Raw genomic sequence first — 20,953 nt, forward strand, 5'->3', positions numbered from 1 at the left:
AAAAAACAAAGAGTAAGTCTTGAAGTCACGAAAGCTTCGAATCAAGTCTAGATTGTGAGGGTTTGGAGTTATTTAATTCGGTGCATGTTCTTGTTGTATTGTTTGCTGTATGATGATTCTGGCGACTGCATTTGATTCACATCGTCTAGCTGATGTATACGTGAATTAGTGAGGTTAAAGAGTTTATCTAATTCGCTGGAGTGGTCGTCATTAGTAAGTTATTGTTATTTGAGTTACCATGTTAATTGCGTTGTTACTGTTTACTGTTGCTAATAATATCGTGGCATTTTTTGATTTAAAGCTTTCGTGACTGCAGTAATTCATATAATATCGTGGCATGTTTATATTACATAGTGGGCTAGTGTTAAATGGAAGACAATTTGGCAAGAATAACGAGCGGTGATGTTATCTGTGACCGCCGGGGGTCGCTACAGGAACCGGAAGTACCAGTAGGGGGATCTGTGAAAGGACAGATGCACGACCACGTCGACTGAGAGGCTTAGTGTGATGCACCCCGCTTTGTAACGATATACCTATCACGTGCCCATGAACGCCATCTGCACGGTGGACGCCTCTCCGGCATATTCCCCTCTCTTGGCTGGCACTCTGTCACTATTCTCCACGAGTGGCCATCAGATGATGTGCACGAATAATAAATAATCGATTCTCACGTGGACTGTGAGACACGTCAATCGGTCAATACATTGCACTGCCCGTCAACACCATCGCTGCAGCACGAGTCTTGATATTTTCACCATCTCTCACTGTGAACCCTCCTCCCTCCCCCCTTCTGTACTCTCCCCAATCTCTCCCCCCACCCTCCCCTATCAGGATCTCACCCAGCTATGGCCACCAACGCCTCCTCAGACCTCTCCTTGGTCATGACCGACCTCATCCTCATGGCGACCCCATTCCGAGAGCCGCCCGGCATCAAGTTCGCGGTGTTCTTCTTCACCCTGGCCATGTTCACCGCGGCCCTCGTGGGCAACTGCCTCCTGAGCCTCGTCATCCTTCGAGATCATCAGCTGCACAAGGCAATGTACGTGCTCATGGCCGCGCTGTCGCTCACCGACATCATCTCGGCGCTCAGCATCCTGCCCCGGTTCATGCAGAACGTCGCGTCCTTCAACTACATCAGCCTGCGCGAGTGCATGGCACAGATGTTCTTCCTGCACCTGGCCATCAGAATGCAGAGCTTCACCCTCACCATCATGTCCGTCGACCGCTACCTGGCCATTGGCTACCCACTCAGGTACCACTCGCTCATGTCCTGCCGCACGGCCTTCGTCGCCTTCATGGCCACGATGGCCTCGTGCGTTCTCATGTGCCTGGGCAACTTCAGCGTCGTGGTCCCCCTCAACTACTGCAAGCCGCCGGTCATCGTCGCTCCGTACTGCGACTACCTCGTGGTGCTGTTCTTGTCATGCGGGGACGTGAGCGGTCCCGTGGCCTATGCCCAAGCAACGCTGGTCATCATTATGGTGCTTCCCGCGTGCACGATAGTCCTCATGTACGCGCTCATCCTCTACGAGTGCCGCAAGCCAGGCCTCCGCAGCGGTCAGAGGAAAGCGCTGAAGACCTGCGGCACCCACTTCTTGGTGGTCTCCATCTTCTTCTCCGCTATTTTCTTCTCGTATGCCAGCGGCTTCTCGTTCCTGGATTCGCTCCCCAGGCCGCTGCACTACACCCTCCAGATGGCGCAGTACGTGTTCCCGCCCGTGCTGAACCCCGTCATCTACGGCCTCCGAACGGCAGAAATTAGGCGCAGTTTCACCAGGCAGTTCCGTAGAAAGGTGGTGGATGGACATGCAGGGAGTTCGGGGAATGCTGGGCACTGAACAATGAGAGATATCGGGGTCCGAGATATTTATGAATCCGAAAAGCCAACCGGTGATTGAACCCGGCTCTTAAATGTCGCTAAGGCAATAATAGTCTCAGCTCTGTCACCAGTGACCGCGTAAAAATCACAACGGCATTGCATTTGGTTCTGGCACCCATTGCATCACCAAACAACACCGGCCAATTGTCTCGAAGCAAAGTTAAGCAAGCCCCATAACTGACATGGTGTCGAGAGGTCTTCATCCAGTAATGGATTGACAAATTAACTCTTAATTCAAAAAAATATGAAAAGTACAATATTAACGATTTTAAATGTTTCACTGTCGCTTTTATTCATACAGTATTCCCTCTTTAAATTTGATTTGAAGCTTTCGTGTCTGCAGGAATCCATACCCTTTGGTTATTTCGGTAAAGTCACGTAGGTGGAAAAAATCATAGCTCAAGACGATTGCTTGTGTGGCGATCAAAACGTCGTGATCTATTATTTTTTCTACCTACATGACTTTACCGAAAGAACCAAAGAGTATGGATTCCCTCTTTAATCACGTGCTTACTATCTGCAATTTAGGCTATCCGCAAATAGCATCTGGAACTCGCCACAACTGCATCGAAAAAAAGAGAATGAAAGTGACGAGAAGAAATGACACGAGAGAATGTGATGTGAGAAAGCTTTGAGATCACTTGATGAGAGATAACGTGATGCGATGAGTTGGTGAGAGATGAAGTGATGCGAGAAAGTGATGAAATAAAGTAATGATGTAAAGTGATGGGATAAAATGATTGGCGAGAAAGCCTATTTGCGTATTTATTCAAAGGAATTAATAGAAAATGGAATTCATTCACAGGAATTCGGATAGATTTTCGTACGCCAATGTCATTACCCACAAAATTAGATTTCACGAGCATCTCTGGAACGTATCCCTCGCGAATAACGAGGGATTGTCACATTTGTGCATACAGAATAAGGGTAGGAGGTTATTTTCGGCATATTAAGTAATGTGGCCACTGTCGTGTATGCACCTTACACATAACAGATAATAAGATAGTGTTTTAGCAATATAGGGCCAACGTGTGTATGGATGGTGTATCAGTAAATCTGGAAAAGTGTTTCGCCGTGTAACTAATATGCAAAATAAAAAAAGGCAAAACGCTACTGAGGTTCGTTTGTGAGAATGTTTCGTTGAAAATAAATGCACCTATTTTACCCACGGTGGAGGTGACTGGTCGGCTTAGGTTGCCACAGTGGCGAGATGTGAACTGCCTCGCCTGGTGTGCAGGTATCATGGGTTCGATCCCGACCCTGATGCCTGCATATTTGGAGTTTGCATGTTCTCCCCGTGATCACGTGGACTTGTCGCCAGATCCTCCAATTTCCCCCCTCCACATTCATGTGCTTGATGACACGCAACTTTAAGTCCATACGAACGCTGACTCGTGTGTCTCCACATTTTAGTAATACATATTTACCTGGTTAGAGTAACATATCGTATTCACGATACTACAATTCGTGGATTAAAGATGGTAACAGCCTATTTGTAACAAAACAGAAAACGGCAAAAAACAACGAGATGTTTAACACGTAGTGAGATGTAGATTGAGAGACAAGTGCGTGCACAAGACGAAGTTCACGTGGACAAGAGCTTCGGGAGATGCTGCTGTCCTCGCTTGCTGTTGTCGTGCTCCTTGCACATCAGGCAGCATCGCTACAGAAGTTTATCACCCGACTATTTGCTTGCAGCGCGTTCCATACACCACGGCCAACGCGCCAGAGTGCGTTGCTTCAATAATAAGTGTGCGCGACACGAAAGCAATTGTAAATTAATATAACCCGCTTCGTCGAAATTGCGTTGCTTATAAGCGCATGCGGCTGTATTAATGTGTTCTAGATTTGAAGCTTTCGTGACTGCAAGGATCCATACTCTTTGGTTCTATTCGGTAAAGTCACGTAGGTAAAAAAAATAAATGTTTTTTTTGTTGTTTCATTTTTTATTTGTCAGTGATGTGCACGTGATCTTTGCGTGCCAGCGTGCGAGAGTGTTTTTTTTTTTGCACGTGCGCGATACGCGTGTGTGCCTGTCGCGTACAATGCGGGTTCCAATTGGCGCTCGCTAACAAGTCTGTTAACAGGCGGCTCTAAGGGGCAAAACGTTTCGTCTCCTATTTGTGACAGTGCTGTTAGCGAGCAGCACCTCCGATTAGCACAGTTGGCTACGTACGGTTCCAACATACAGTACGTACATACAACATGCATGTTGTATCTTTCGGTAAAGTCACGTAGGTAGAAATATAAAAAATATTTTTTTTTCTACCTACGTGACTTTACCGAAAGAACAATATAGATATTCCTGCAGTCACGAAAGCTTCAAATCAAGATTGAACCGTACAATAATATGCATATTCTTTGGTTCTTTTGGTAAAGTCACGTAGAATGAGAATAAATTAATAAAATAAAAGAACACAATAAAATTCTCACGACGTTTCGGCCACAACACAAGTGGCCTTCATCAGGTGAAGGGACGAGATTGTCTCGAGGGCAGCGCTGGAGCGAGACAGTCTCGTCCCTTCACCTGATGAAGGCCACATATGTTGTGGCCGAAACGTCGTGAGAATTTTATTGTGTTATTTTATTTTATTAATGTATTATTTTATTATCATTCTACGTGACTTTACGGAAAGAACCAAAGAAGATGAATCCTTGCCGTCACGAAAGCTTTAAATCGAAATAATATGCATGTTGAAATCAGTTCAACATACATATTGTATGCTCACACAGACACCCATGGACTCACACAGAGTCGTTGGCAGTCCCTCGGGGTTCGAAGACGACGTCCATCGGGTTTGGTGGTGGCTCTTGAGGTGGCTGAGGAGTCCAATTCTGAATCGGAAGATCTTTGTGGGGATCTTTGTGTTTGCGACAGTGCGTCTCTCGCTGTGTTACAGGGGAGCGGTAGTAGTGGACTAAGGCACGTTACACAAAGTAGATCACAAGCCAGTTGAGCATTGGGGGCGCCACGCGTTCCCAGATGGAGGTGGAATCCGCAGTGCCGGCGTTGGCTTAATTTACCTTTAACCCACCCGCACGTGTGCAACAGTGCCGCCCTTCATAGTTGCTGCTCGCTAACAGCACTTTGCCTCAACAGTCTGCGCAGGCTATACAGGGATCTTCGTGTTTGCGACAGTGCATATCTCTCTCTGCGTTACAGGGAAGCCGTAGAAGTCGATAAAGGCACCTTACACATAGTAGATCACAAGCCAGTTGGTTAGCAATACATGGGTCAACGTGTGTGTGTGTGTGTGGGTGTCGTTCCTGCCAATCTGGAAAAGAAATAGTTTAACCTCTCGCTAATATAAAAAAATAAAAATGCTAAACCCAAACACGTCTGAGGTTTAATAATAAGGTTTTTCCCCTTTTTTTCTGGCAACAAAACTGAAACCTTTTTACAAGGATTCATGTTTACTGCATTGACCACAATACCTGCAGTCAAAATGCAAACAAAAAACGACACTATGATAATATGATGATGCATTGTCCTTGAAACTGATTGGTCCACACCAAGGGACGGCTTTCTTCTGGGCCTCGACCCAATTGGTGCTCGACCAGATGACGCCAAAAGGCGTCACAAAGCTTGTGGTTAATGCAGTGACATGAATCCTTGCAACAAAAAAAAGGTTTCAGTTTTGTTGTCAGAAAAAAAGGGGAAAAACCCTTTTATTACATTTTGGTACTGGCAAAGGAGGTCTAACGATGTAGACGTCTGAGGTTCATATTCTTGGCTCTTTCGGTACCGAAAGAGCCACGAATATGAATTCCTGCAGTTACCAAAGCTTTAAGTCAAAGATGTTTTTCGTCTGAGGTTCATTTGCGAGAAATTGTAATCGTAACTTGAAACGAAATGGAAAAAAAACAATCTAATTTTTCAACAGTGGTGGTGACTGGATGGCTGAGGAGGCATCGTATTGAGATATCCTGGCTACCAGAGAACACAACATACACCAGGCAGTGATTACCATAGCCTCCGACACTCTGTATGTGTATGTGCCTCTGTCTCTGCCTTTCTCTGTCTCTATGTGTCTCTCTCTCTTTGTGTCTATCTAACCCTGTCCCTCTCCCTGTGTCTCTCGCTCTGTGTGCATCTCTCTCTCTGTGTCACTCTCTCTCTCTATTTCTCTCTAACCCGGGCAATCCCCCCCCCCCCACGCGTTCCTCTACGTGACGCAAACAAAGCTCCCTTCCCCCCCCCCACTTCCCCTGTTTCCCCACTTCCACCACCCCCCCCCCCCCCCCCACTATCAATTCCCTCTCCTACAACAGCGGCATCATCTCGATTACCCCACGGGGCCACGTGGTCGCCTCGCCACCCTGGCTCAGTCGATGTCGCCAATTAGCCACCGCTAACCGCATCGCTCTTCTAGTCCCTCCCCTGGGGTCTGTGGGGTTGGGTGGGGTTGGGTGGGGTGGCTGGGGTGGCTGGGGTTGGGTTGGTGTTGTGGGTGGGTGGGTGCGGTGCGGTGTGGGTTTGGTGGATGGGGTGGGTGGGATGGGTGGGGTAGGTGGAGTGGGTGGGTGGTCAGGGGGTGGAGGGACAGAGAGAGTGGGTGGAGGGAGGCAGGGGATCTGGTCCCAGGGTGACGGGAGTTTTGCGCAGTGTTTATTTTCGAGGCGAGTCAAGGATATAAAAGGGGGTGTGGTGGTTGACCGGTAGGTGGACAGATTGACTGGGGGCAGATTGACTCGGCAGCATTGTCGAGTTGCGCGTTCACTTTGCTGCTTCTGCTGCTCCTGGCGCTGTCCGGTGCTTCGCTGGGACAGGAATCGCCCGGGTGCAGGTGAAGTATCGACTTTGTCTACCGCAGTGAAGGGATCCACATCGTCTCCTGTCAATCTGTCTCCTCTCAATATGTCTCCAGACAATCTTTGTCCTGTCAATCTGTGTCCCGTCAATCTTTGTCCTGTCAATCTGTGTCCCGTCAATCTGTGTCCCGTCAATCTGTCTCGGGTCGATCTGTGTCACTAATCCGCACCCTGTCATTCACCCTCGACAGCGGTCGATCTGACTCCAGTTGCTCTCTCGCGTTGCCGTCCGCTGTCGTCAATAACGTTGCACCGCGTACTGAGACAATGCAGCGAGTGTCTCGGCGTGAATCCAATGATGCAGATTAAAAACAACAAAAACTCATCACGTGCCAACAGTTGCCGTGGTTTGCATGTTCATCACACGGACGTGTGGTTAATGGAGACAGGAGTCCTTGCGAAAACGATTCTGTTTGTTGATTTAACATCTTAGCGCAACTGTTTTATTGCCAGAAAGGGTAGAGTCTATTCATACTCTTTGGTCATTTCGGTAAAGTCGCGTAGTTAGAAATAAAATAAAATAAAAAATTCACGATTCGTTTTATTTTATGTTATTTCTAACTACGTGACTTTACCGAAATAACCAAAGAGTATGGATTCCTGCAGTCACGAAAGCTTCAAATCAAGAGTAAAACCTATTGTTATAATTTTGATAATGGCAAGAAAGGTCCCATGTTGTAGCTGCTCACCCCAAGCCATAAATTCCATAATAGTGGCATTGTCTTTGTGCTGTTCGCCTTTTGGCTTTCTATGGTCTAACACTTTGAGACTAGGCTCTAAAGAAAGTTGGTCTCTGGCGTGGACCAATCAGTTTCAAATACAATGCATCATATATTATCAGAGTACGTCGTTTGTTTGCATGTTCACCACACGTACGTGTGGTTAATGCAGAAAGTATTCCTTGAAAAAGGATGTTGTTTGGTGCTTTCACATCTTAACCCCTGTTTTTTTTTGCCAGAAAGGATAAAATCTATTTCGATTTAAAGCTTTCGTGACTGAAAGAACCAAAGAAGATAAAGTCTATTGTTATATTTTGACACTGGCAAGAAAGTTTCCTGTATTATTGCCGTGGTGGTGGAGCGGGTCGCGCAAAGCGCTATGAACCCAGCCCCCCCCCCCCCCCCCCACTCACCTGAGTTCGATTCCCGACCACGTCTAACATTGCGTTCGAGAGGTGTCTTCAACTGAATCTTGGCTCTGCATCCCTCTTTAAACAACCGTCACTGACCAGCATGGCAACGTATGGTAAAATCAAAACACCTATGACCGACACGCTATAGACATGCCCTTCACCCAGCAGTGGATTGACGATGAATGTTACATCATTTAATTTTTAGTAAAATGCTCTGCTTTGAGTGGATAACCTTTTGAAAGTGGGTTCCACCACAATTTCAGCCCTTTTGATAATAATCTTAATTTTAGAAGAACTTTCGTGACCGCATTAATCCATACTCTTTGGTTCTTTCGGTAAAGTCACGTAGGTATAAAAGTTAAATAAATCGCAACGTTTCGGGCGCAACACGAGCGTCCATCATCAAGTGGGAAACCATGTTGTGCTGCTGAGGCAGACTGTTTTTAAAAGGTTTGAAATGGGTGTAGCTCAAGGGTCATAAAGAAGTGGCTGGGGCTGTTGATGTTAATGTGATAATGTTTTTTTTTACGAATCCCGTTTCATTTCTCTCTCGCTCTCTCTCGACTGATGTTCTCGTTCTTGGGCAAACTAAAGAAATCTCGACCCACGTTGTTGTGTTGCCTTTTCCTCACTCTCGCTGTTTGACCCAAGTTCTCTCTCGCTGTCCACTCCACGCTCTGTTCTCTCGGCCATCGTGTCACACTGAGTAGTAAAACAAATAATAAAAAAACGAATGTAAAATACCGTGATCAATGCCTTTCTTACCTGCAACTGGGGGGGGCGGCGGGGTAAGCGGGATCGAATCACTGCACCTGTGGCAATCCACTACTGGATGAGGGCCATTTCCATGCCATTATCTTAACGAGATTTACATACGCGCCTTAACCAAGGGCGCTTTACAAAGAATTAACCAGGGTATCAAAACAACGTGCGAATGTAACGGTGGTAGATGAGGTGAGTGAAATAGATGAGAGCAAACGATGGGTGGCATATCTGTGATGATGATGATGATGATGAATGGATTGAATGAATGGGGTTAATGAGTGATAGCCGTATAATGATAACTATTAGTATTATTCCAACAGTAAATGATGATTGGATTGAATGAATGGGGTTAATGAGTGATAGCCGTATAATGAGAATACTTTTTACGACAGTAAATGATGACGAATTGGGTTGAATTTCGCAGTAACCCCTAAACATATCCCAGTGGATGATATAATCGCCCAGGTCGACGTAGCCCTCAAAGGCTTGGGACGCATCTCAGCAGACGTTGCTAGATCTGAAATCGCTGCTATCCTCAAAAACGCTAAGAAACCCTTTAGCAACATCAGCAAGGACCAGCGTTTTAAACTGTCGAAATAAAAAAAAAACAGAGATAACATTAAATTTTGATTTAAAGCTTTCGTGACTGCAGTAATTCATATTCTTAGTTTTTTCGGTAAAGTCACGTTGAAGAGAAACAACAAAATAACAAAATATATATAAAACAATAAAAAATTCTCACGACGTTTCGACCATAACTCAAACGGTCATCATCAGGTGATGATGAGTTTGAGTTATGGTCGAAACGTCGTGAGAATTTTTTATTGTTTTATATATATTTTGTTATTTTGTTGTTTCTCTTCAACGTGACTTTACCGAAAAAACTAAGAATATAGAGATAACATTGTCATCCTCTCAGCCGACAAGGGCAGATGCCACTGTCATCATGGATAAAACCACTTACAACAACACAATTCAGAACCTTCTTAATGATGGCAGCTACGCCAATATCAACAGAGATCCCACCAACTGCCTAGCTACTAAAACCAACAATAGCATCACTAAATCGATTTCTCTAATCGATCAATCCAAGCAGAGCTCCCTCAAACATTCTGCTGCTAGATGCTAGACCACCCAGATTTTTATGGCCTTCCAAAAATCTACAAAGTAGGTACCCCGCTCCGTCCTATCGTTTCCACGATAAACTCACCCACCTACAAACTGGCCCGATTTCTGTCTGAGACCCTGCTCCTTTTACCATCAAGACCACCTCAGCTGTACTTAACTCAGCTCACCTGGTTTCTCTAATCAAGGGACATCTCACTGTCTCCGGATGATTTGCTTGTCAGTTTCGATGTAGTCTCTCTGTTCACCAATGTACCTGTACTTGACACCATTGCAATCATTGAAGACTTGGTCCAACATAGACTGAATCCAGATGTACTAACTTTGGTAAGGCACTGTGTTTACAAACAAATACTTCAACTGGAATGGTACATTCTACAGATAAAATGAGGGTACCCCAATGGGTTCTCCCTTATCGCCAGTGGTAGCAAATGTTTTCATGGATAAATTTGAGACAGATGCCTTCCAGACATCCACCTTACGTCCTTCCTTGTGGAAGAAATACGTAGATGACACGTTAGTCATCTGGCCACATGGCCTGCCAGCATGGATCCAATTTCTCAAGCACATCAGTTCCATACACCCGTTTATCAAATTCACATTGGAAGTGGAAAAAGATGGCAAGCTACCATTCCTGAATGTTTTGATCGAGAAGAGACCTGATGGCTCGTTGGGACATTCGGTCTACAGGAAAGCCACCCACACTGATGCCTATCTAAAGCCTGACTCCCTCCACCATCCAGCCCAGAAGAATTCCCTCATCAAAACACTACATCATAGGGCCCGTTGCATCTCCGACCAGCACCACCTAGCCAGTGAGCTGGAGCACGTACACCAAGCCCTCAGGATGAACGGATACTCGGACGGTACAATCCGCAAAGCTGTCTCCCCAGCCATACAGAGACAACCTTCTGAGGATCCAACAAAACCATCACTTTACCGTGCATAGCAGGGGTTACCAAAAATATTTCCAAAAGCTTAAACAAACACAAGATCCAGGTCCGTTTCAATACAGTACACAAAATCCGTGATTTAATCCCATCTGTAAAATATGTGATTCCTGACATGCAATACCCTGGTGTCTACAAACTGAGTTGTGGTTGCAGCAGCAGTTACATTGGGGAAACGAAACGACATGTCTCGGACCGCGTTAATGAACACAAGCTAGATCTGAAACACGGTAGGACCAATACCTCTGCCATTGCCGATCATTATTGTAATGCTGTGGGCTCACACGAAATTGATTTTTGCAAACCTTCGGAGATTTGTTCATGAAGACATCCAGATCTATAAACACACACTTAACTTCAACCGAGAGGATGGGTACAAACTGAGCTATCATTGGAAGGACGTTATTAACCATGTAAAGTCTTAACTGACTGTGATGTTTCCATCCTACATGCCTATGTCAGCTGTTATTTCGACTCTCTGTGTGTCTCTCTCTCTCTCTATGCCTCTTTTTTAGATCTCTCATGCTCAAATAGCCGTTGCATTGCACTTTCATGCCTTTGGATTGCACTCTCATGATCACATGTCTCTTGGATTTCACTCTCATACTCACAGGCCCTTTGGATTGCACCCGTTGGGTTGCACTGCCTCGTCAAGGAGGCCGCTCTTCTTCTCCTTCTTTTCTACAGTTACATGCTAATTTCTCACATTAACATCACGCTAATCCCTCACATTACCATAGCCACTCCCGTGCCCTCTAATCTCTCACATTAACATTATGCTAATCCCTCACATTAACATAACCACTTCCGTGCCCTCTAATTTATCACATTAACATTATGCTAATTTCTCACATTAACATCGCGCTAATCTCTCACGTTAACATCATGCTAATTTCTCACATTAACATCACGTTAATCTCTCACATTAACATAGCCACTTCCGTGTCCTCGTCCAGGAGGCCGCTCTCCTATCTTACAGATGCGTGCTAATTTCTCACATTAACATCACTAGCCCTGGCTACTTCTTTATGACCCTTGGGCTACACCATTCCAAACCTTTTAAAAAACAGTCTGCCTCAGCAGCAGACCATGCTTTACAACCTGATGACGGACGTTTGTGTTGTGCCCGAAACGTCGTGATTTATTTTATTTTATACCTACGTGACTTTACCGAAGGAACCAAAGAGTATGAATGAATGTGGTTAATTAGCGATAGCCCAATAATGATGAAAATTATAATTCTGACAGTCAATGATGATTTATGGATTGAATAAATGGGGCTAATGAGTAATAGCCATATAATGAAAATGTGAAGAGTGAGTAGTGACCGTGGTGGTGGCTATGAGGGGGGGATTAAGGGGGAGGTGGTGAGGTTAGCTGTGGGTAACAATAAGTGAGCTTTGAGTGGGGAGTGGAAGCCTCGTGATTGAAGGTGTCCGCTTAATGTCGACGGGGAAGTTAGTTCAGTAAAGGGGCTGGTAGGGAGGAAGAGAGAGAGAGCGTGGATTGAGCACAAGGAGGACGAGGAACACAGAGAGAGACAGCCAATATTGAGAACGTAGAGGGCGAGAACGCGACACGTAGAGAGAGAGAGATACAAGAGTGGCAAGATACGGTGGGGCAAGACCATGAAGGGTTTTGTAGACCAGGGTGAGGAATTTGAACACGGTGCTGTTTGGGATTCCGAGGGATGTTCTGGGTTCGACTCCGGCTTTGTCCAGAAGGTAGCTGCTAGAGTTGCTCAGCCACCGCACCATTTCGCCAGCACACACCATCAACACCACCATCGCACACACGCCTGCTCCCTTAGCTCCGCATTGGCTACCAGCCAAGTATCGCGTGTGCGATCAGATCCATGCAGCTGTGCTACAAGGCTCTCAATGGGTCAGCCCCGCGATTTCTGCAGGAACGGATCCGTGTTGGCTCTCCAACGAGGTCCTTGAAATCTTCGGATCGAATTCTTCTAAGGCGGTGTCCTTCATTGAAAGGCCACTGCCGGCCACTGGTGGGCCCCTGGTGGCCTTTAGTTGCGGCCGCTGACTTGCGGCCCCCACACATATGAGTAGCAGCCCCTCACACTGATGATATTGGCGAAAGTATACCCCCTCTATCATAAGGACTCCAAGGTCAAGGCTCTGTTCCTGGAGTGATCGGACTTTTGCCACTGTGTAGATCAGAATCAGAATATGTATTTACACTGCAGGGGGAAAACAATGAGCTATAAAGCTCTTTTTCACAGATGTCCAGCAGGGGTAAGGGCGTTACAACAACAAACGATTAAAAACACGATAGGATTTAAACGTATGAGAAATGTAAACAAATCACCCAAACACATAAAAATACAGTACAACTAAACGATCCCCATCCAGCAGGCAAAAACCCACTGAGTCATTAGCTGATTTTTCTGGAGTGATCTGACCACAAATAATAGCCCAACAAAGTGCATTCAGACATGTATAGCAGCAGCATAATATGAACAATCTCAAAGCATGTTTCAAAAATGTGGTGGGAAAAACCGAGTTAATATTTAAATCACCTCTAAATTTGAAGCTTTCGTGACTGCAAGGATCCATACTCTTTGGTTCTTTTCGGTAAAGTCACGTAGGTAAAAAATGATTTTTGTTGTTTTAATTTTTACCTACGTGACTTTACCGAATAGAACCAAAGAGTATTTAAATCACCTCTTCAAAATTGGCCTTCTCCCTCCTCGTTCTGGCCCTTTTTTCCCCTGCAGCTTCCATTTAAATTCCTTGCTTTCACTTGCATGGCGGCAGTGCATTGGGGATCTACGGATGAATTGTGCCTTTCAAAATGGATTAAGATGTCGAGAAACACCAACTCAAACAAAACCCCATTTCAATGGTTTACATCGAGGCCCAGTCGTGGCATTGTCTTCAAACTCAGCAAAGGTTCGGGAACGAATTTCGATGCAAGCAGGAGGTCAAGCGATTCCAAAAACGAGGGGCATGAATTCAGAATGATGCCAGACACAGAAGCCTTTGATTATCGCAGAATGTACGATGCGTTGACTGGGGCTTTCACAAATTAATTTGTGAGCGTTTCGAGCTATTTAATTCGGCACATGTAACCGATGTATAATGATTCTCGCGAATGCATTTGATTCACATCGTCTAGCTGATGGATACCTCAATAGTTGATGTTCAAGAGTTTATCTAATTCGCTAGTTGTTGTTATAAGAGTTAACATGTTAATAACGTTGATACTGTTAAATTGTGTTACTAATATCGTGGTATTTTTATATTATATAGTGGTCTGGTATTAGTTGGAAGACTGAGTATTTTGGTGGGAAGAATGAGTGTTGATTTTGTCTACGACCGCTAGGGGCGCAAGAGGAACCCGACGTACCAGTGGGGGGCATCTGAGACGCAAGCTTCTGCTTCACGTGGACTGAGAGGCCTAGTGTGTGACGCATCTTCTCGTGTAACGATCGACCTAGCACGTGCCCACGAGTTCCGTCATTGTTCTCGACCACCGGCCACCACATGATTTGCACAAATAATAAGCAATCGATTAGCACGCGGATTTCGAGACGCGCGAATCGGCGAATCGCTGCATGTCCCGTCAACGCCACCACTGCTGCGTGAGTCCTGTGATATTCACCACCCTCTCCCGTTCCTTTGAACCTACCCCCACCTTCCCCCCCCTCCCCCCCATTCCACAGAATCTCACTCTGCTATGGCCACCAACGCCTCCTCAGACCTCTCCTTGTTCACGCCCGACCTCATCCTCATGGTGACCCCATTCCGAGAGCCGCCCGGCATCAAGTTCGCGGTGTTCTTCTTCACCCTGGCCATGTTCACTGCGGCCCTCGTGGGCAACTGCCTCCTGAGCCTCGTCATCCTTCGAGATCATCAGCTGCACAAGGCAATGTACGTGCTCATGGCCGCGCTGTCGCTCACCGACATCATCTCGGCGCTCAGCATCCTGCCCCGGTTCATGCAGAACGTCGCGTCCTTCAACTACATCAGCCTGCGCGAGTGCATGGCACAGATGTTCTTCCTGCACCTGGCCATCAGAATGCAGAGTTTCACCCTCACCATCATGTCCGTCGACCGCTACCTGGCCATTGGCTACCCACTCAGGTACCACTCTCTCATGTCCTGCCGCACGGCCGTTGTGGCCTTTATGGTCGCGACTGCCTCGTGCGTTCTCATGTGCCTGGGCAACGTCGGTGTCGTGGTCCCCCTCAACTACTGCAAGCCGCCGGTCATCGTCGCTCCGTACTGCGACTACCTCGTGGTGCTGTTCCTGTCTTGCGGGGACTTGAGCGGTGCCGTGGCCTACGTCCAAGCAACGCTGGCCATCACCATGGTGCTTCCTGTGTTAGTGATAGTCCTCACGTACGTGCTCATCCTCTACGAGTGCCGCAAGCCAGGCCTCCGCAGAGGCCAGCGGAAAGCGCTCAAGACTTGCGGCACCCACTTCTTGGTCGTGGCTGTTTTCTTCGCCGCTATTTTCTTTTCGTTTGCAAGCGGACTCTCGTTCCTGAATTCGCTCCCCAGGCCGCTGCGCTACACACTCCAGACGGCGCAGTACGTGTTCCCGCCCGCGCTTAACCCGGTCATTTACGGCCTTCGAACGGCAGAAATAAGGCGCAGTTTCATCAGACAGTTCCGTAGGAAGGTGGTGGATGGAAAGTCGGAGAGTCTGGGGAACGCAGGTGACTGAACTATTAAAGACATCGGAATATGAGATAGTAATTCATCTAAACAGCCAACGGTGATTGAACCGAGTTGTTAAATGTAGCTAGGCGATAGTCTCAGCTCGGTCACCAGTGACCGCATGGAGATCACAATGGCATTATATTTGTATTTGGTTCTGGGACCCATTCCATCACTAACTCACACTGGCCAATCATTGTAAACTAAAGTTATACAAGCCCCATGATTGACAAGGTGTCCGGAGGTCTTCATCCAGTAGTCGGTTGACAAATTAACTGTTCATAAAATATTAACACATACGATATCTTAGCGATGTTATATATTTCACAATCGTTTGTGTTCCTATGTGTACATTCAGCATACGGGCAGGACGTTGTGTTTGGCGCATAAAGTAATGTAGCCGTAGTCGTGCATGTGAATTACACGTAATAGGTCACAAGCCAGTGATTTAACAATTTATTGTGAATATGTGTATGGGTGGTGTACGTGTAAATGTGGCACAAATGTTTTTCCGTATCGCTTATATGTAAAATAAAAAAGCCAAACACATACGCGATTGAGGTTGATTCGCGAGAATGTTTGATTCGTGTCTCGAATCTTTAAGCAACAACAACAACATCACACGTTAAAATTTACCCACGGTGGAGGTGACTGGGTGGCTGAGGAGCCTCTGTACTGAGATATCCTGGTGCCGGAGAACAGAAAATACGCCAGGCAGTGATTGTCGCCGGCTCTGACACTTGTGCAGCAGGTGTAAACAACGCGCGGAGTTGTACTCGCGAGATCGCAAATGCCGAGTGCGAATCAGTGGTTGCTAGGGATTTCACGTCATCACTCCACCACACCGGCCAATGAGCTTCCAGAAAGACAGCCCCCATGCAGCATGACAGCCGAGACGACACTGCCCCGTGCGTTTAAAGCCCAGCTGTCGCTGAAATAAGAGGCACATTTCCGTTATCAATGTGTTTGTTTTAAGGGATGTCATCGTTATTTTGCGCGCCAGTGTATTTATAAGAGTCGTATGCAATTGTTCGAGTGTAGTGGTTAGCGCTACGCTGTGCTTCGAACCCTTGCGACCCGAGTTCGATTCCCGCTCACGGCCAACACCAGTGGAGTTTATCTGAGCAGGTCCTGGGCCTCAATTAGGCCAACTCAGCCTCAATTGAATGTGTAAAATATCGCCAGCTAAGGGAGACAAAAACGACCGGGAGTGGTTGTTGGCCACAAAACCTCCTCGTGTGTCGTGCCGGCCTTCATAGGTGCTGCTCGCTAACGTCACTTGCCCCAACAGTCTGTTCAGCCTACGCGGGGGAATATTTGGTGGTGATGATGATGACGGTGGTGGTGGTGGTGGTGGTGCTGGTGGTGGTGGTGATGGTGGTGGTGGTGATGATCATCTCTGCTCGCTCAAAACAAACAAACAAACAAAACGGAAAACGCCAGCCACGTCAACTTTTTGCCGACGCCGTTAAACGCTGACGCCGTTCGTGCACATCAACGCGTGGGGTTTAACCGTTGGTCACCGACCTCCCATACCCGCCCATCACCCCCCCAACCCCCTCTCCCCTAGAGCTTCACCTCCGCCGTTGATGATGACAATCGTGACCACTCCTCTAGCAATTAACGCGGTCCCTTCGCGGAGCGGGGGGATGGTGGTGGAGGTGGTGGTGGTGGTGGCGGTGGTATCGGTGGGGGTTAGGAGGGAGGTTGTGGAACGCTGGGCGTGGTGCTGGCCAACCCATCCCACACCTCACCAGCCCCCCCCCCACCCTCCCCACAGTGCCGGCCTTCATAGGGAGGCGCGTGACGCTACTCGCTACGAACAGCACTTGCCCCGACAGTCTGTCGAAGGCTACACGGGGGATATTTGTCTTTGGAGGTGGTGGTGAGGGGGGGGGGGCAAGTGATGGGTTGGAGGGAGGGGAATTTTACGTCTGCGAAATCTCCCCCCTAAAGTCCCCCCCCACCCCGACCCCCCCCCCCGCCCTCCCTGCACCCACAGCCCACCCACCCCCCTCCCAAATCTCTGAAGGTCCTCAGTGATGAGAGATATAAAGCTGGCGCGACAGAGTGCGAGAGAGCGAGTTCAGAGCGCGCGCAGGTGAGTGCATGAATGCATAGGTGAGTGCATGAATGCGTGAACACGCAGGTGAGCGCATTAGCGCACAGGTAAGCGCATGAGTGCATGAGCACGCAGGTGAGCGCATAGGTGAGTGCATGAGTGAACAGGTGAGCGCATGAGTGCACAGGTGAGCGCATGAGTATGCAGGTGAGCGCATGAATACACCGTTGAGTGCATGAATACACAGGTGAGTGCATGAGTGTACAGGTGAGTGCATGGGTGCACAGGTGAGCGCATGAGTGCACAGGTGAGCACATGAGTGCACAGGTGAGTGCATGAGTGTACAGGTGAGTGCATGAGTGTGCAGGTGAGTGCATGAGTATGCAGGTGAGTGCATGAATACACAGTTGAGTGCATGAATACACAGGTGAGTGCATGAGTGTACAGGTGAGTGCATGGGTGCACAGGTGAGCGCATGAGTGCATGAGCACGCTAGTGAGCGCATAGGTGAGTGCATGAGTGAACAGGTGAGTGCATGGGTGCACAGGTGAGCGCATGCGTGCACAGGTGAGCGCATGAGTGCACAGGTGAGTGCATGAGTGTGCAGGTGAGCGCATGAGTGCGCAGGTGAGTGCATGAGTGTGCAGGTGAGTGCATGAGTGTGCAGGTGAGGGCATGAATACACATGTGAGGGCATGAGTGTACAGGTAAACACATGAGTGCATGAGCACGCAGGTGAGGGTATGAGTACACAGGTTAGCGCATGAGCGCGCAGGTGAGCACATGAGGGCGCAGGTGAGCGCATGAACGCGCAGATGAGCGCAGGTGAGCGCAGGTGAGTGTACAGGCAGGCCAGGTGCGCTGAACTCAGCTGAGCATATTGTGTGTACCGTGTTGGTGTGTGGAGCAGTGGTGTAGCGGTTAGTGCTCCACCGCACTACGAACCAGGCCATCCGAGTTCGATTCCCGCTCACACCAGTGGCGATTATCTGAACCCATACTGGGCCTTCCCTAGGTCGACTCAGCCTCAACATGAGTACCTGGTAGCGGTGTGTGGTAAACATTGCCACAGGAGAGACTCATAGACTGAACACACAGAGACCCATAGACTCACCACACAGAGACCCATAGACTCACCACACAGAGGCCCACAGATTCACCACACAGAGACCCATAGACTCAACACACAGATACCCGAAGACTCACCATGCAGAGACCCATAGACTCACCACACAGAGGCCCACAGACTCACCACACAGAGGCCCGCAGACTCAACACACAGAGACCCATAGACTCACCATACAGATGCCCACAAACTCACCACACAGAAGATACCCATAGACTCAACACACAGATACCCGCAGACTCACCACACAGAGACCCATAGACTCAACACACAGAGACTAATAGGCTCACCATACAGAGACCAACAGACTCACCACACAGAGACCCATAGACTCACCACACAGAGACCCATAGACTCAACACACAGATATCCGCAGACTCACCATACAGAGGCCCACAGACTCACCACACAGAAGAGACCCATAGACTCAACACACAGATACCCGCAGACTCATCATACAGAGGCCCACAGACTCACCACACAAAGCCCCACAGACTCACCACACAGTGACCCGCAGACTCAACACACAGAGACCCATAGACTCACCATACAGATGCCCACAGACTCACCACACAGAAGAGACCCATAGACTCAACACACAGATACCCGCAGACTCACCAGACAGGGGCCCACAGATTCACCACACAGAGACCCATAGACTCAACACACAGATACCAGCAGATTCATCATACAGAGGCCCACAGACTCACCACACAGAGGCCCACAGACTCACCACACAGAGGCCCACAGACTCACCACACAGTGACCCGCAGACTCAACACACAGAGACCCATATACTCACCATACAGATGCCCACAGACTCACCACATAGAAGAGACCCATAGACTCAACACACAGATACCCGCAGACTCATCATACAGAGACCCATAGACTCAACAGACAGATACCCGGAGACTCACCACACAGAGACCCACAGACTCAACACACAGAGACTAATAGACTCACCATACAGAGGCCCACAGACTCACCACACAGAGACCCATAGACTCAACACACAGATACCCGCAGACTCACCATACAGAGACCTATAGACTCAACACACAGATACCCGCAGAGTCACCGCACAGAGACCCACAGATTCAACACACAGAGACTAATAGACTCACCATACAGAGGCCCACAGACTCACCACACTGACCCACAGACTCAACACACAGAGACTATCTTCTTTGGTTCTTTCGGTAAAGTCACGTAGAATGAGAATAAAAAAATACTAAAACAAAACAATAAAATTATCACGACGTTTCGGCAACAAAACACAAATGACCTTCTTCAAGTGAAAGGAACAAACCTGTCGGAACGACAGAGCTACGTGACTTTACCGAAAGAACCAAAGAAGATTAATCCTTGCAGTCACGAAAGCTTTAAATCGACACATAGACTAACAGAATCACCATACAGAGGCCCACAGACTCATCATACAGAGACCCATAGACTCACCACACAGAGACCCATAGACTCAACACACAGAGACCCGAAGACTCACCATACAGACAACCATAGATTCACTACACAGAGACCCACAGACTCACCACACAGAGACCCGAAGACTCACTATACAGAGGCCCACAGACTCGCCACACAGAGACCCATAGACTCACCACACAGAGACCCGAAGACTCACCACACTGAGATCCATAGACTCACCACACAGAAACCCATAGACTCACCACACAGAGACCGACAGACTCACCACACAGAGACCCGAAGACTCACCACACAGAGACCCGAAGACTCACCACACAGAGATCTATAGACTCAACATACAGAGACCCGAAGACTCACCATACAGAGACCCGAAGACTAACCACACAGAGACCCGAAGACTCACCACACAGAGATCCATACACTCACCACACAGAGACCCATAGACTCACCACACAAGGAGCCATAGACTCAACACACAGAGACCCGAAGACTCACCACACAGAGACCCATAGACTCATCACACAGAGACCGATAGACTCACCACACAGAGACCCACAGACTCACCACACAGAGACCCATAGACTCACCACACAGAGATCCATAGACTCACCACACAGAGACCCACATACTCAGCACACAGAGACCCGCAGACTCAACACACAGAGACTAATAGACTCACCATACAGACAACCATAGACTCACAACACAGAGACCAACAGACTCACCACACAGAGACCCATAGACTCAACACACACAGACCCGAAGACTCACCATACAGACAACCATAGACTCACTACACAGAGACCCACAGACTCACCACACAGAGACCCATAGACTCACCCACACCTGTAAACCCACACGGTTTACCCGGTATTCCGTTTCAATACAAACAAAAATAATTTGTTTTGTCTATTTGTTTGCGTCTCTCCCTTCTGATGGGACTTTGTAGGATGAACATTGAGATTTATAAG

The 20,953-nt window shown here is 47.8% G+C and overlaps 2 protein-coding genes across 2 annotated transcripts; both read left to right on the plus strand.

Moving 5' to 3' along the window:
- The first annotated feature begins 845 nt into the window (after nt 1–845).
- On the plus strand, nt 846–2,224 carry LOC116957188 (olfactory receptor 52K2-like). The gene has a single exon (XM_032979194.2). It carries the CDS (start codon nt 846–848, stop codon nt 1,836–1,838), a length of 993 nt encoding a protein of 330 aa, XP_032835085.2. The 3' UTR covers nt 1,839–2,224.
- Nucleotides 2,225–14,348: 12,124 nt separating this feature from the next.
- Nucleotides 14,349–15,958, plus strand: LOC116957186 (olfactory receptor 52K2-like). Its single transcript, XM_032979191.2, has one exon. The coding sequence runs from the start codon at nt 14,360–14,362 to the stop codon at nt 15,350–15,352; it is 993 nt and encodes a 330-aa protein (XP_032835082.2). The 5' UTR covers nt 14,349–14,359; the 3' UTR covers nt 15,353–15,958.
- The last annotated feature ends 4,995 nt before the right edge of the window (nt 15,959–20,953 follow it).

This window comes from Petromyzon marinus, chromosome 70, assembly GCF_048934315.1.
Source record: "Petromyzon marinus isolate PM22_M1 ecotype Great Lakes invasive population chromosome 70, UKy_Petmar_22M1.pri1.0, whole genome shotgun sequence".
Lineage (NCBI taxonomy): Eukaryota > Metazoa > Chordata > Hyperoartia > Petromyzontiformes > Petromyzontidae > Petromyzon > Petromyzon marinus.

What these genes read in the sequence shown, in the direction of transcription:
- LOC116957188 (XM_032979194.2), top strand. Translation starts at nt 846, where the DNA reads ATGGCCACCAACGCCTCCTCAGACCTCTCCTTGGTCATGACCGACCTC.
- LOC116957186 (XM_032979191.2), top strand. Translation starts at nt 14,360, where the DNA reads ATGGCCACCAACGCCTCCTCAGACCTCTCCTTGTTCACGCCCGACCTC.